The 11,698-nt window shown below is 43.0% G+C and overlaps 2 protein-coding genes across 5 annotated transcripts in view; both read left to right on the top strand.

Moving 5' to 3' along the window:
• Positions 1–740: 740 nt before the first annotated feature.
• POC1B (POC1 centriolar protein B) overlaps positions 741–11,698 on the top strand; it is a 60,355-nt gene continuing 49,397 nt past the window's right edge. For 3 of the 4 annotated variants that reach the window (XM_075748330.1, XM_075748319.1, XM_075748338.1), the window contains exons 1-4: positions 741–889; positions 1,161–1,245; positions 9,840–10,011; positions 10,782–10,961. In XM_075748330.1, coding sequence (XP_075604445.1) covers positions 875–889; positions 1,161–1,245; positions 9,840–10,011; positions 10,782–10,961 — 452 coding nt within the window. In that variant the 5' untranslated portion in view covers positions 741–874. The remainder of the gene's footprint in view (positions 890–1,160; positions 1,246–9,839; positions 10,012–10,781; positions 10,962–11,698) is intronic. The other variant, XM_075748348.1, reaches the window with a different exon arrangement.
• On the top strand, positions 871–6,395 carry GALNT4 (polypeptide N-acetylgalactosaminyltransferase 4). Its single transcript, XM_075748296.1, has 3 exons — positions 871–889; positions 1,161–1,245; positions 1,719–6,395. Exon 3 carries the CDS (start codon positions 1,741–1,743, stop codon positions 3,490–3,492), a length of 1,752 nt encoding a protein of 583 aa, XP_075604411.1. The 5' UTR covers positions 871–889; positions 1,161–1,245; positions 1,719–1,740; the 3' UTR covers positions 3,493–6,395.

Raw genomic sequence — 11,698 nt, 5'->3', positions numbered from 1 at the left:
AATCTATAAAGCACTAACAGGCTACGAAACGATGGGAGAAAAGACAGAGGCCACTACTACCCAAGGTGACTTAATGCAAAATCAGACTGAGGTGATAAATTGATGCAGGATAGCTCTGTTTATAACAGAAGTAACATGGGCCAGACGGCCACTAAAGAAAAGGCCCTCAAGCCCAGGAAGCCAAAGCATGCTCCGCCTGCAAACAGGCCGGGGCAGCGCCTCAGGCCCCCGGGAGGAGCAGCTCAGAACGGAGCAGCTCAGAGCGCCGCGCTGCCACCCGGTTTGAGAACCAGCCCAGGCCGGGGAGGGGGGGGGGGCGGTGGTTCTCTCACAGGCTGGTAGGAAAACCTGTAGTTTGGGTTGATTTTTATTTTTTTTAAAATAAGAACCCTCAGGTCGAGTTTCCCACCTCCTGCCCCGCCTGCTCCAGCACCCACCGAACCGCGCCCCCTCAGCCCCTCCCAACCACGAGCCGCTGTGGCCCAACCAACGGACAAACTCAAGAGCCTTTAATTTGTCCGGCACGACCGGAGGAGGCCGCTCCGCTCCGCTCCGCAGCCACCCAGCCCGAGCCCGGCCCCCGCACACCCGGACACCGCTGAGGAGGCGCCGCCGGCTCGCGCGGTAGCCAGGCAACGCGAGGGGCGCTGCGACGCTACGCCTTTAAGAGGGAGTCGAGCACCTACACGACCGATAGGCGGCTCTGCGGCCCCGCCCTCCCACAGGGCGGCCGGCGAATGGGCGGATGGAAAGACGCGATCTTGGCGCCGCGGATGAATTCGGGGCTCGGCCGGTCGCGCCTAGAGCGCGGGGGGTTTGACGGGCTGCCGTGCCGCTCCAGCAGCCGCCGTTGCCGCGGCGCCCCGCTCCGCCCATGGCCTCCGCGCTGGTAAGGGCTCGGCCTCGACCCTGGGCAGCCAGGGCGGCGGGCAGGCGGGATCGGGCTGCCGGCCCGCGAGCGAGACCCGCGGCCGGCGGGTGTCGCCGGGCGCTGCGCGGCTGCAGCTGATGCGGCCGCCGCCCCCGCCGGTGGAAGCGCGCAGGGTGCAGGGACCACTCACCGCCGTGCTCCGGCCACGTGCGGGACGTTAACGGCTCCTGGGGGGGGACGGGAGCCGCGCCCCCGCCCGGAGCCTGACGGTGCGCACCCTCTCCCCCAGGAGGACCCCGTCTTGATCCGGCCTTTCCGAGGCCACAGAGCAGCAGTGACGGGCGTCGCCTTCAACGCGGACGCCGCGGGGCTGGGTGAGTGCGGGGGGCCCGCGGCGGGGCCGGGCGCCGTTTGCTTTTTCGGGCGGGGCGGCTCGCTGCCTCCTCCCTTCCCGGCAGAGCCGCCCGGCGGTTCCGGGCGCAGGTCCGGGCACGGAGGCGGGGCGGGCTCCCGCGCCGGCCGGGCGGGCTGAGGAGTCTCTGCCCCTTCCTTAAGCGACAACTTTTTGAGCAAACCACAAGGCGGGAGGAGGGGTTTGTCCCGCGGCGAGAGAGGAGGAGGAAGTGAGGGGAACGCCGAGGCCGGCGGGGCGGGGGGCTGCTCTGTGTGTCCCCTGCTGCCCCGCTCCCCTCGCGGTCCCCCTGGAAACCTCTGGGCCCTCCACGGCGGGACGGGCGGCAAACTCGGCCGGCGGCCCGAGCCCGAAGCTGGGAGTGCCTGCAGCCCCCCTCCGCGCTGGGGACGCGGGGAGGAGCCAGCAGTAGTTCACGGAGCTCCTCTCTGCTAGGGGCTGCTTTTAATCGCCTACGATGAGGATCCGTCTGGCGAGAAGATGGACGTGGGTCCGCAAAAGCTGCGTGTTTCTCGGCATCGTGATGATCGCTTACTTTGTGGTCGAGCTGTCGGTTTCTTCCTTCGGTGCCTCCCTCGCCGGGGAGAGCATCACCAAAGGGAAATGGGAGAGGCGCTTTTCTGACAGAGCAGAAGAAGCTGTGGATTTGGCTCGTCCAGTTTATGACAAATCCCCGCCTGATCCGTATGCCCCAGGAGAATGGGGTAAGCCCTCTCGCCTGCAGCTGAGTCCTGAGGAAAAGAAACAGGAAGAAGAACTGATTGAGAAGTATGCAATTAATATCTATTTGAGTGATAAAATCTCTCTCCACCGGCACATTGAAGATAATCGACTGAGTGGCTGTAAAACTAAATCTTATGACTACAGAAGACTGCCCACAACATCTGTTATAATTGCTTTTTACAATGAAGCCTGGTCAACGTTGCTCCGAACTATACATAGTGTTCTTGAAACATCACCCTCAGTGCTTCTAAAAGAAATTATACTGGTGGATGACTTGAGTGATAAAGTCTATTTGAAGGCTGAACTTGAAAAATACATTAGCAGTCTGAAAAGAGTTCGTTTGATAAGAACCAACAAACGGGAGGGATTGGTTCGTGCACGCTTAATTGGTGCTACCTTTGCTACTGGTGATGTCCTCACATTTCTAGACTGTCACTGTGAATGTGTTTCTGGTTGGCTGGAACCACTGCTCGAGAGGATTGCTGAGAATGAGACTGTTATTATTTGTCCTGTCATTGACACCATTGACTGGAAAACATTTGAATACTACATGCAAACAGCAGAGCCCATGATTGGGGGGTTTGACTGGCGGCTGACGTTCCAGTGGCACTCGGTGCCTAAACATGAACGTCTCAGGCGCAAATCTGAAACCGACCCAATCAGATCCCCAACTATGGCTGGTGGCTTGTTTGCTGTCAGCAAGAAGTATTTTGAGTACCTGGGTACCTACGATACAGGAATGGATGTTTGGGGAGGGGAGAACTTAGAATTATCCTTTAGGGTTTGGCAGTGTGGAGGCATGTTGGAAATTCATCCGTGCTCCCATGTAGGCCATGTGTTTCCAAAGCGTGCACCCTATGCTAGACCGAATTTCCTTCAGAACACAGCACGTGCTGCTGAGGTGTGGATGGATGAGTATAAAGAACACTTTTACAACAGAAATCCTTCGGCAAGAAAAGAAAACTATGGAGATATTTCTGAAAGAAAGATACTAAGAGAGCGTTTGAAATGCAAGAGTTTTAAATGGTATTTAAAAAACATATTTGCTGAGTTGCATGTACCAGAAGATCGTCCTGGCTGGCATGGTGCTATTCGCAGTGCAGGAATAGCTTCAGAATGCCTCGACTATGTCTTACCAGAACATCATCCTACTGGGGCTCACCTTTCTCTCTTCGGATGTCATGGTCAGGGAGGCAATCAGTTTTTTGAATACACATCAAATAAGGAGATTAGATTTAACTCTGTAACTGAGCTGTGTGCTGAAGTCCCTGAGCATGAAGACTTCATAGGTATGAGGAGCTGCCCAAAAGATGGATCTCCTATTCCAGAAATTATTATATGGCATTTCAAAGAAGATGGGACTATTTATCATCCTCATTCTGGAAAGTGCCTTACTGCTTATCGTACAACTGAGGGGCGTGCTGATGTGCAAATGAGAACTTGTAATGCTGCAGATAAAAATCAGATTTGGAAATTTGAGAAATAATCACTGCTGGTAGTACGAATCGAATGGACTGTAATCTCCAAGGTTTTTACATGTATGAGCAGATAGCAAGGTTTGATTGTATACCTCAGAATGTCTTCAGATGCATCTGTAGTGGTGTAGAAACTATATCTGCTGTGGTGAACTGTATGGAAAGCAAAAGTAAATACTGGGGTTTAATTTCTAAAATGTTGAATACAGATCTAATGCCTTTTATTTTTATAAAATTTTGATCCATTATTTTCTTACTTTGTCTTGATTATGGTAAAACAAAGGCTTTTGAGTGGACTGAGGAAGGATTTTTTTTTTTTTTTGTTAAAAATTACATGCATTAAACCTGCAAGATAATGTTATATGAAAGTAAAGAATCTTTACTTATACAAGTAGAAGTTAAGGTTCTTGCAGTGGAATTAACTGACTTAGGTTGCAGATACATACGTTATAATGTATCTAACACCCTGAGTAGTGCTACAGTAGCATGTTACTAAATTGACATTGATGTGGAAAGTTGACTCTTAAACCTTGTAATACTCAGCAATTTTCTGGGAATTTGCTCTTAAGGGTTTCAGAGGGACAACTAGTTATATTACATAGAAGAAAAGGAAGGGGTGGGTTTTTGGTTTGGTGGGGTTTTTTTTGGTTTTTTGGGTTTGTGTTTTGGGTTTTTTGTGGTTGTTTTTGTAGATGGGCTTTGGCATTGTTTTGCAGTCTTGTGCCTATTGTGGAAAACTTACCTCAAGAGGGTGAGTCAGGAGCTCTCATGCATTTAGAGAAGAGTGTGGTAGCAGTGGAACCAAGGACATGCTGGCAGTACCACAAATAGGAAGAAATAGGGGTGGCTACCAGTAAAAATTCTGTTTAAAGGTAATGGAGAATGAGAAAGCACAGAATTGCATTAGCTACTGCTGTTTCTTATCTATATGTTTAATATTTACATTGCCTCTGTGTAAGATTTTCAATGTTCAGCCTGGCATCCTAGGGACATATAGCTTATATGACTATAACATGTATCCATTTGGGGGTGTGTGTCTGTCAGCAGGGTAGAGGAAGGAAACACAGAGGAAAGCTTGAACTGTTTCATTTTGCATCATTTATTTTGGCAACAGCTGGCATACGTCAGCCTAGGTAGAGTTTTGAAATGATGTAGTGTACCCTGCCACTTTCTAGTCGCAATAGTACCATGGGAGACCTCAGGTAAGGTTGGGAAGCTGGAGTTCCTGAAGTGAAGGGAGTTGAGAAGGCAAAGGGCAGCTTGGAGGAAACCAAGATTTGTTGGTTAGGTAGTTCAGAGCAACTTATTTAGAATGTTTTCTGTATCCTATTATGCTGAGTTTTGAAGAATATTGATTCTTGAATCATGTCACTAATCTGTTTTGAGTGTAATTATAGACAGTAGATATGATATATTGTGTACTTGAAAAAAAAATCTTGTGTTAATATCTGTGTTTTTAGCTTTGTATGATTTAAGTTGAACACTTATCTTAATGTTTCAGGCATTCCAGCTTTTTTGATTACTTTCACTGAAGTGATAAATGTTCTTCAAGGTAGGAACTAGAGCTAGTGAGCAATAAGAATCTGGATGCTTGAGGAATGTAGTAGGTGTGCATTTGCTGCAGGTGTTAGTAGGTAGAAGGTTTAAAAGGGAGCAAGTGAGACCTGAAATAAGTGAAGATTTGCCAAAAATCAAGCAAGAGTAAATTAAAATGTGTTCTTGAATCTTAGTGGATTTAAAGAGTTGAGAGGTTTGAGTGGAAGCAGGGGAACATAGGAAGAGAAGAGAAGAAAATTTGGAGCTGTGGATGTAATGTTGAATCATGCTAAAAATGCTTGCCACTGTGTGGCATGGGTTGATTTAAGTCTTTAACTTATTTTTAGGAAGTTACTTGCAATTTGATTTTTTTTTTTTCCCTCTCTCCTTTTTTTTCTTTTTCCTCCTAGGCTGATTTTTTTTTTTTTTGAAAAAGGGAATTTCTTTACTATATAAGGGAGACATGCCTGAAAAATTCCATTCTACTCTGCAGCAAGAAATGTTTTCATAGACCTACAAGTTATAAACCATTTATCAAATTTTAAAAGGCAGCCAGTCATTATGTACTGGAGCAATAAATTAAACAAAGTATGTGCTTTTGTGAAAAGCTTGCTGTAAACTGTTAACATTCAATAGAAATGACAGGAAAAAGGCCTGAGTTCTTCCTCTACATGGCAGAGCATAAGTTGTATGTGCAATGCATGTTTCCTCAGATGAAAGTAATTAAATGGTGTGAATATAGACTATGCAACTTTTATACAATTAACTTTTTTAGGACTTGGCAAAAACTGCATTTCATATAAAGAACTACCTTCATGTTAAAACTGACAGTCAAAGTGTTCCTTATATATTTAAGCAATAAGTCTAAGTGGATCGGCCTGTTAAAGTGTGAAGTTACTCTCTATGTATGTGAACCCTTTTCCCCACAACCTCCCATGCTATTTATATGGTTATTTAAAAACTAAAAGGGAAAAAAAAAGGCAAAAATAAATAACCAGGCCCTAAAATAACTAACTAACTAGATTTGTTTCCAATGGGAATAAAAAAGGTTGGGGGGGGGGGGGAGGCGTGGCTAGAGAAGGAGAGAGAAAGAAGAAAAAACATTGCCATTTTAAGTTCCACTAGTTTTGAACTGAGTTGCAGCAATTCTGCAGAAATACTCCAATCTAGTTGTTTTTTCAGCGTGTACAAATTTCTCGAAAATCTGAAACTGAAAGGTTTTCTGTTCTGTTAGACTTTGAAAGTTTGCGGAACACCTGTATATATTTTAAACTACTGATTTTAAGTGACTTAAATTGAATGTAAACTTAACACTGAATAAATGTGGGAGGGCCTTGGGGTTTCTTTTGAAAAAATAAAATCCAGAGTGCTAATTAAATGTTGGCTGGTGTTCTGACTCTTCAATTCTCTTCCACTTGTGTAAGTGCATACAGTATACAGTAAAAACCATGATGAACTTGAACTTCATGGGAGCTATTAAAAGTTCCTCATAACTTATGCACTGTGCTTAGAATCCCAGATCAGTTCCTTTGACAGAGGTTAAATTAATAACTGTTTTCCTCCAAGTAGGATATCTTGTGAATCACTGTTAAATATGTTTGTATTATGACATTCCACCTTCTCACACTAAGATTTGCAGGGTTCCTGTAAAGTGTGTGGGGTTTTGGTGGTGGTTGGTGTTTGAATATTCACATTTATGTCATGTGCACAACCCTGTACTCCATCTGACCTGTAGTTCTTGCACTGGACAAGATAATTATATTGTGGATGCTTTGGTATTTGGGGAAAAAAAGGGTGACCAGGAGGTATATCAAGCTGTTACAGTCTGGCTGAGTATGTCTTTTCAGAGATTTTTCACAACTTTCTTACAGCCACCACTGTGGTATTGTGGGAAATGGGAATGTAATGATAATTCCATATTGCAGCAAATTGTGTCTTCACCTATACATGGTATACCTTTTCATATATATATCAATATTCACAACCTATAAATTGAACTTGGTTTCATTGCAAATATCATAAAAATTTTTTTCTTGGCATATGTGAAGCCCAGATATCTGTTTAGAGAACTGCAGCAAAGTGGTGTGTAAACTTGGCCTTTGGTGTTAAATTCTGATATGACTCATCACTAGAAAAGCAAAATACTTAGAGGTACGTCAGCAATACTTGGGCGTGTACAGAAAGCACTGATGTTTAAAAAGAAAAAAAGAAAAGGCACTGAGGTTATAAACTGGACTAAGTTTCATATTGGAGTCAGCTCAGTGTGAATCTTTAGCTTTCTCCTTTCTAGTTATATTTTGCAGTTGGTCAAATCTTTTCATTACTACAGCAAGGACAATTTTTGCCTTTCACCTCTAAATAAGGTTCTGCTTACGTCGTGTTTTCTCTGAGGAACATGTGCAACAGACCTCTTCTAGCTACAGACCATCTTGAAGAATTGTTCTGGACCTTCTGCGTTTCTTTTGTTTCAGTTCCAATACTTTAAATTAGCCATGGAGGTCTGTTGTGGACCATTTACTGGTAATTGAAAGTCAGACTGTAGGGTGCTGACAGACCATAACAACTGGGTTTGGTCTGCATTGCTGTAGAACCTACTGTAATCTGTCCTGGAAGGTCCTTGCTCCCCTCCTTTTGAACACTTAAATGCATAGACAGCATGAACTTGAGGGGACAAAAAAGCATACAGGGATAAAGCAATTCTTAAGATACTGTGCTTGAGTAAATTAGAGAAGCATTGTTATAAAGTAGGCAAAATCCCTTAAAATGGAATAAAAAGAAAACCAGAGAAGTTTAGCCATATGCACCAAAGCTGATTTCTGCCTTCTTGCATAGGGAATTGCCTGGCTTGGCTGAGCCTTGTTAGTGATAAAGGAACCTGGTGTCTTTGGCAGGATAGGGACCAAAGCTGAATATAGATTCAGAGTTTTGGCTTAGAGTTTCCTTTTCTGGGTTTATGCCTCTTGTACTGTTCGGATATAGACTTATATCATCATGTGTGCCTTAGGAAAATAATTCTGCAACAGATGTCCCGCTTACTTCCCCTTCCCCGTGCAGGTCCTGAACCTCTTGGGTGGTGTCAGTTGGGCTGGAACTGCAGCATCAGAGATAACACTAGCCTTTGAGTGTCACGGTAATGAGCGGGTGGCTTCAAGAGAGAAACCTACCTCAGGGTGGAGAGAGATGCTGTGTGAGTGTAGGCAACGGGTAGTTCAGAGGTAGAGCAAGGAAGATACTTGTGGATGTCTCAGGGAAAGCAGTACTTCAGGTCACTGCTATTGTCTCATTAACCTTGGGATAATCCATCTGTGAGAGAGCAAGCTAGAAGAAACCAGGCTTTGAATTTATTGTATTGTCATCTTCGAAAAACTGAAGGAAATATTTTAGAACTGAAAGCGAAGAGAGCTGGTATTACATGGCCTTTGTGCAGTTCATAAGGCACCTCTTGGTGTTGTCCAGGTAATTGGCAGTTAGTGCATTATTTGTTTTAGAAACCATCAATCTTGCTTGTTCTATCCTTCCAATGTGATGCCTTCAAACTCTGTTTTGGCTTACATTTCACTTTTTCCGTTCTGTTTTATGCCGCTGTATGTCACATTTTTCTGATTCAAAGGGGGGAAAAAAATCATTCAAGTACAGTTAGAAAGAGTGCTGTAAAATAAAGTTCTGAAAAATTGGAGCGTGGAAAATATCCTCTACTTATGTGTCAAATGTAGGTCTATTGATATGGATACAGGGATAGTCTGGTCCCACATCTTTTACCAGAAGCTAGTCTTTTGGGAGTAAAAATTTTTCTGTGCCAAATCCCTAAGGAGAGTTTAATATCTAATATTCGAGGCTTGCCTTGATACACATGCTAATAAACAGACTCCACTCCTTTGTGCTGAATGAGGTTGGAAAGGGAAGAACCATCATTTTCATGTCCTCTTCAACTTCCAGGAGGTCCCTGTTCTTCTTCTCCCTCCCTTTCTGTACTAGGGGTAGGATTTTTATAACTGAGAGGTAGGAGTGTGTATCCCTTGTTTTTATTTGACTTGCATGCCAGCACTTAGCAGAGATGAAGATAATAGGGGCATAGGAATATCACGCTCCTAAGTGTAATTCAACTGCTCATTGCTTTTGCTGCTTATAGTTTCCTAAAACTGATCAAGGTCTGATAAAAGCTATGTCTGTCTTCTCAAATGGAGATAGTATGGTCCACCTGTAAATTGACTGCAAAAAAAAGTTCCTCTCTTTCTATTATCAGACTGACAACTTCACGCTGTGTTTTGAACCAGAGAAACATTAATATTAAGAAATTGATTAAATAGGATTACAGAATTGTCATATTTGGATATTCACCTCAGCATAGATATCTGAAGTGTTAGAAATAATAGCTTGAGTTTAAGTTGACCTGTCTCTTCAGAGTTAAACACTTGATGCGTGAAACAAATTCCATCTCTGAGATGAAAGTGAGGTCACTGAAGAATTTGTCTCGTTCTTAGTATTTGGTAATGCGAAATCTGGATTCATACTTAATGACATGTGCATGATTGGCTTTGGATTTTTTGTTCTATATCTTTAAAGTACTTGTAAGCCAGTTTGTTTAATATGTGGGAGAGCTACCTTTTAAGAACTATCCTCTACTCCTCCCAGTTTTCTGATGTCCTTCCAAAAGCCTGGTGTTGGCATTGCTGGCTGCCAGGCTTCTGCTCAGGATAAGTATCCATTAAGACCCAATAACTGCTGCCTCCCCCTAATACTGGTGAATCCAAATCCATAGCCATTAGCTCTGATTTTTCTAACAACAGTGAGCGGACTCATAATATCTTTTATTTTTTGCCAGCTACCTCCTCTTTGGACAGCTTTCTTATGGTGTGGCAGCTGAAGACACAATGCAGAGCTTACAAATTTGTAGGCCATGCGGAAGCGGTGACCAGCGTACAGTTCTCACCAGATGGGAAGGTACTTGCTTCAGCTTCTCAAGATCGTACTGTCAGACTATGGATTCCTTGCATGTGAGTATAACTGGGCGATGCTGGCTGTGTGTTTCATTAATGTGCAATGTGAATATTGGAGTCTTTACCCAAGAGAAGTTTCTCTGTCTTTCCCACATACCTGACTGGGCTTTGACAGAAACAGAGATTGGGAGCACAAGCAACATAGTTCTTAACTGTGTTACGTTGTTTGTTACTGAATATTCTGTAGTTTCTGGGAGGTGGGAGGGGCAGGGAAAGCAATTCGGAGGTCATAATTTCATGTGTGTAGGTCTATGCTTGGTATTTCTATCTTAGAGGATATATTTCTTTCAATAAGGATTGCATGGCTGTACTTCATTTTGGGGAGACAAGTGACAAAGGAAACAAAAAATAGCATTTTTGGAAAAAAAAATTTTCAATTGACTCGTCTTTTTAGACTGTTCTCAAGTAGTAGTGATTACGAGCTATTCAGAATGATCTTAGAAAGATTGATGTTACTTTAACTCTTAAATGTTTTGTAGATTACTATATAAAAAAAATTCTTTCACATACTGTATGGAGGCTAATGCTTCTAGTTAATTGCACTGTTTTCTAAAACTAGTCATATTAAATACAATTACTGTTATTCTAATATTTAATATACAAAGAAGGCAAAAAATATCGACAACACTAAGATTTAGCTTGTATATGTTGCTTTTTCATTTCTGTAAGATTCAAATGTGTGAAGTTTTGAGTTTTATGGAGTTTTAAATTCTTTTCCATTTAATATAATTGTGGTTTTTGTGTTTTGGTTTGTTCCCCCCCCCCAGTCATGGAGAATCATCAGTACTGAAAGGTCATACAGCATCTGTTCGTAGCGTGGGCTTCTCACATGATGGCCACTTTCTAGTTTCAGCATCCAATGATAAATCAATAAAAATATGGAGTGTTCGCCGTCAGCGCCTTTTGTTTTCTTTATTCCAACATACTCATTGGGTTCGCTGTGCCAAGTAAGCATTGGTTTTATTCTTTTTGTAAAGAAGCAGAACTCCTAACAAAAGGGTTTTATTTCTTAGGGCAGAACCAAGAGAAGAAAAATCTGTGAATAATAAATGATGATCTATCACTAATAATAAAATTTTAATAAATCAATCTTACACAAACATTTTATATGTATCTGAAAGTTACAAAAACTTTGAAACCTGAAAGTTTCCTCTATGTTAATGTATGTACATATTAAATCTCTTGCTGGGTATTAATTCTTTTACTTTAAAGGATGAATAAGGTCTTCTGTATTTATTTTCAGTCAGGTATCCTATCTTTTTCCCCAGTCCTGTATGGTTTTGTGCTGTATTAACTTATTTCACAGCATTCACTTGTTTCTAGATTTATTACGCACAGTAGGGGTTTTCCCAACTATTCTTGGAACAGTAGTGGCATAAGAGAACGGTCGTGAGTCAAAATGCATTGAGCTTCCATAATCGGAAAAGGTAAAAGAAACGGTCTTTGTACTGCAAGTTAAGATTTGCACCCTATTTAAAGGCAAGGCAGCTCCTCAAAGAGAAGAAAAGATTGTTCTTTACTAATTTTTATCCCATATTAATGGGAAATCTGCAGCTGAGAGGCCTGATTTAAACCTCTTGAGAAAGTTATTTAACACTGGTGAAATGCAGAGCCCTACAAAGTTCCGAAGTATCTGATTGTTGAGAAGAAAAATAAAAGCTCTAGGAAATAATATGTGGAAATT

The sequence above is a fragment of the Balearica regulorum genome, chromosome 1 (genome assembly GCF_011004875.1).
Source record: "Balearica regulorum gibbericeps isolate bBalReg1 chromosome 1, bBalReg1.pri, whole genome shotgun sequence".
NCBI classification, from domain to species: domain Eukaryota; kingdom Metazoa; phylum Chordata; class Aves; order Gruiformes; family Gruidae; genus Balearica; species Balearica regulorum.
This window is presented reverse-complemented; position numbering and strand designations above follow the sequence as displayed.

Excerpts from the sequence above, each read along its gene's own strand:
- GALNT4 (XM_075748296.1), top strand. The coding sequence starts at position 1,741 with ATGAGGATCCGTCTGGCGAGAAGATGGACGTGGGTCCGCAAAAGCTGC.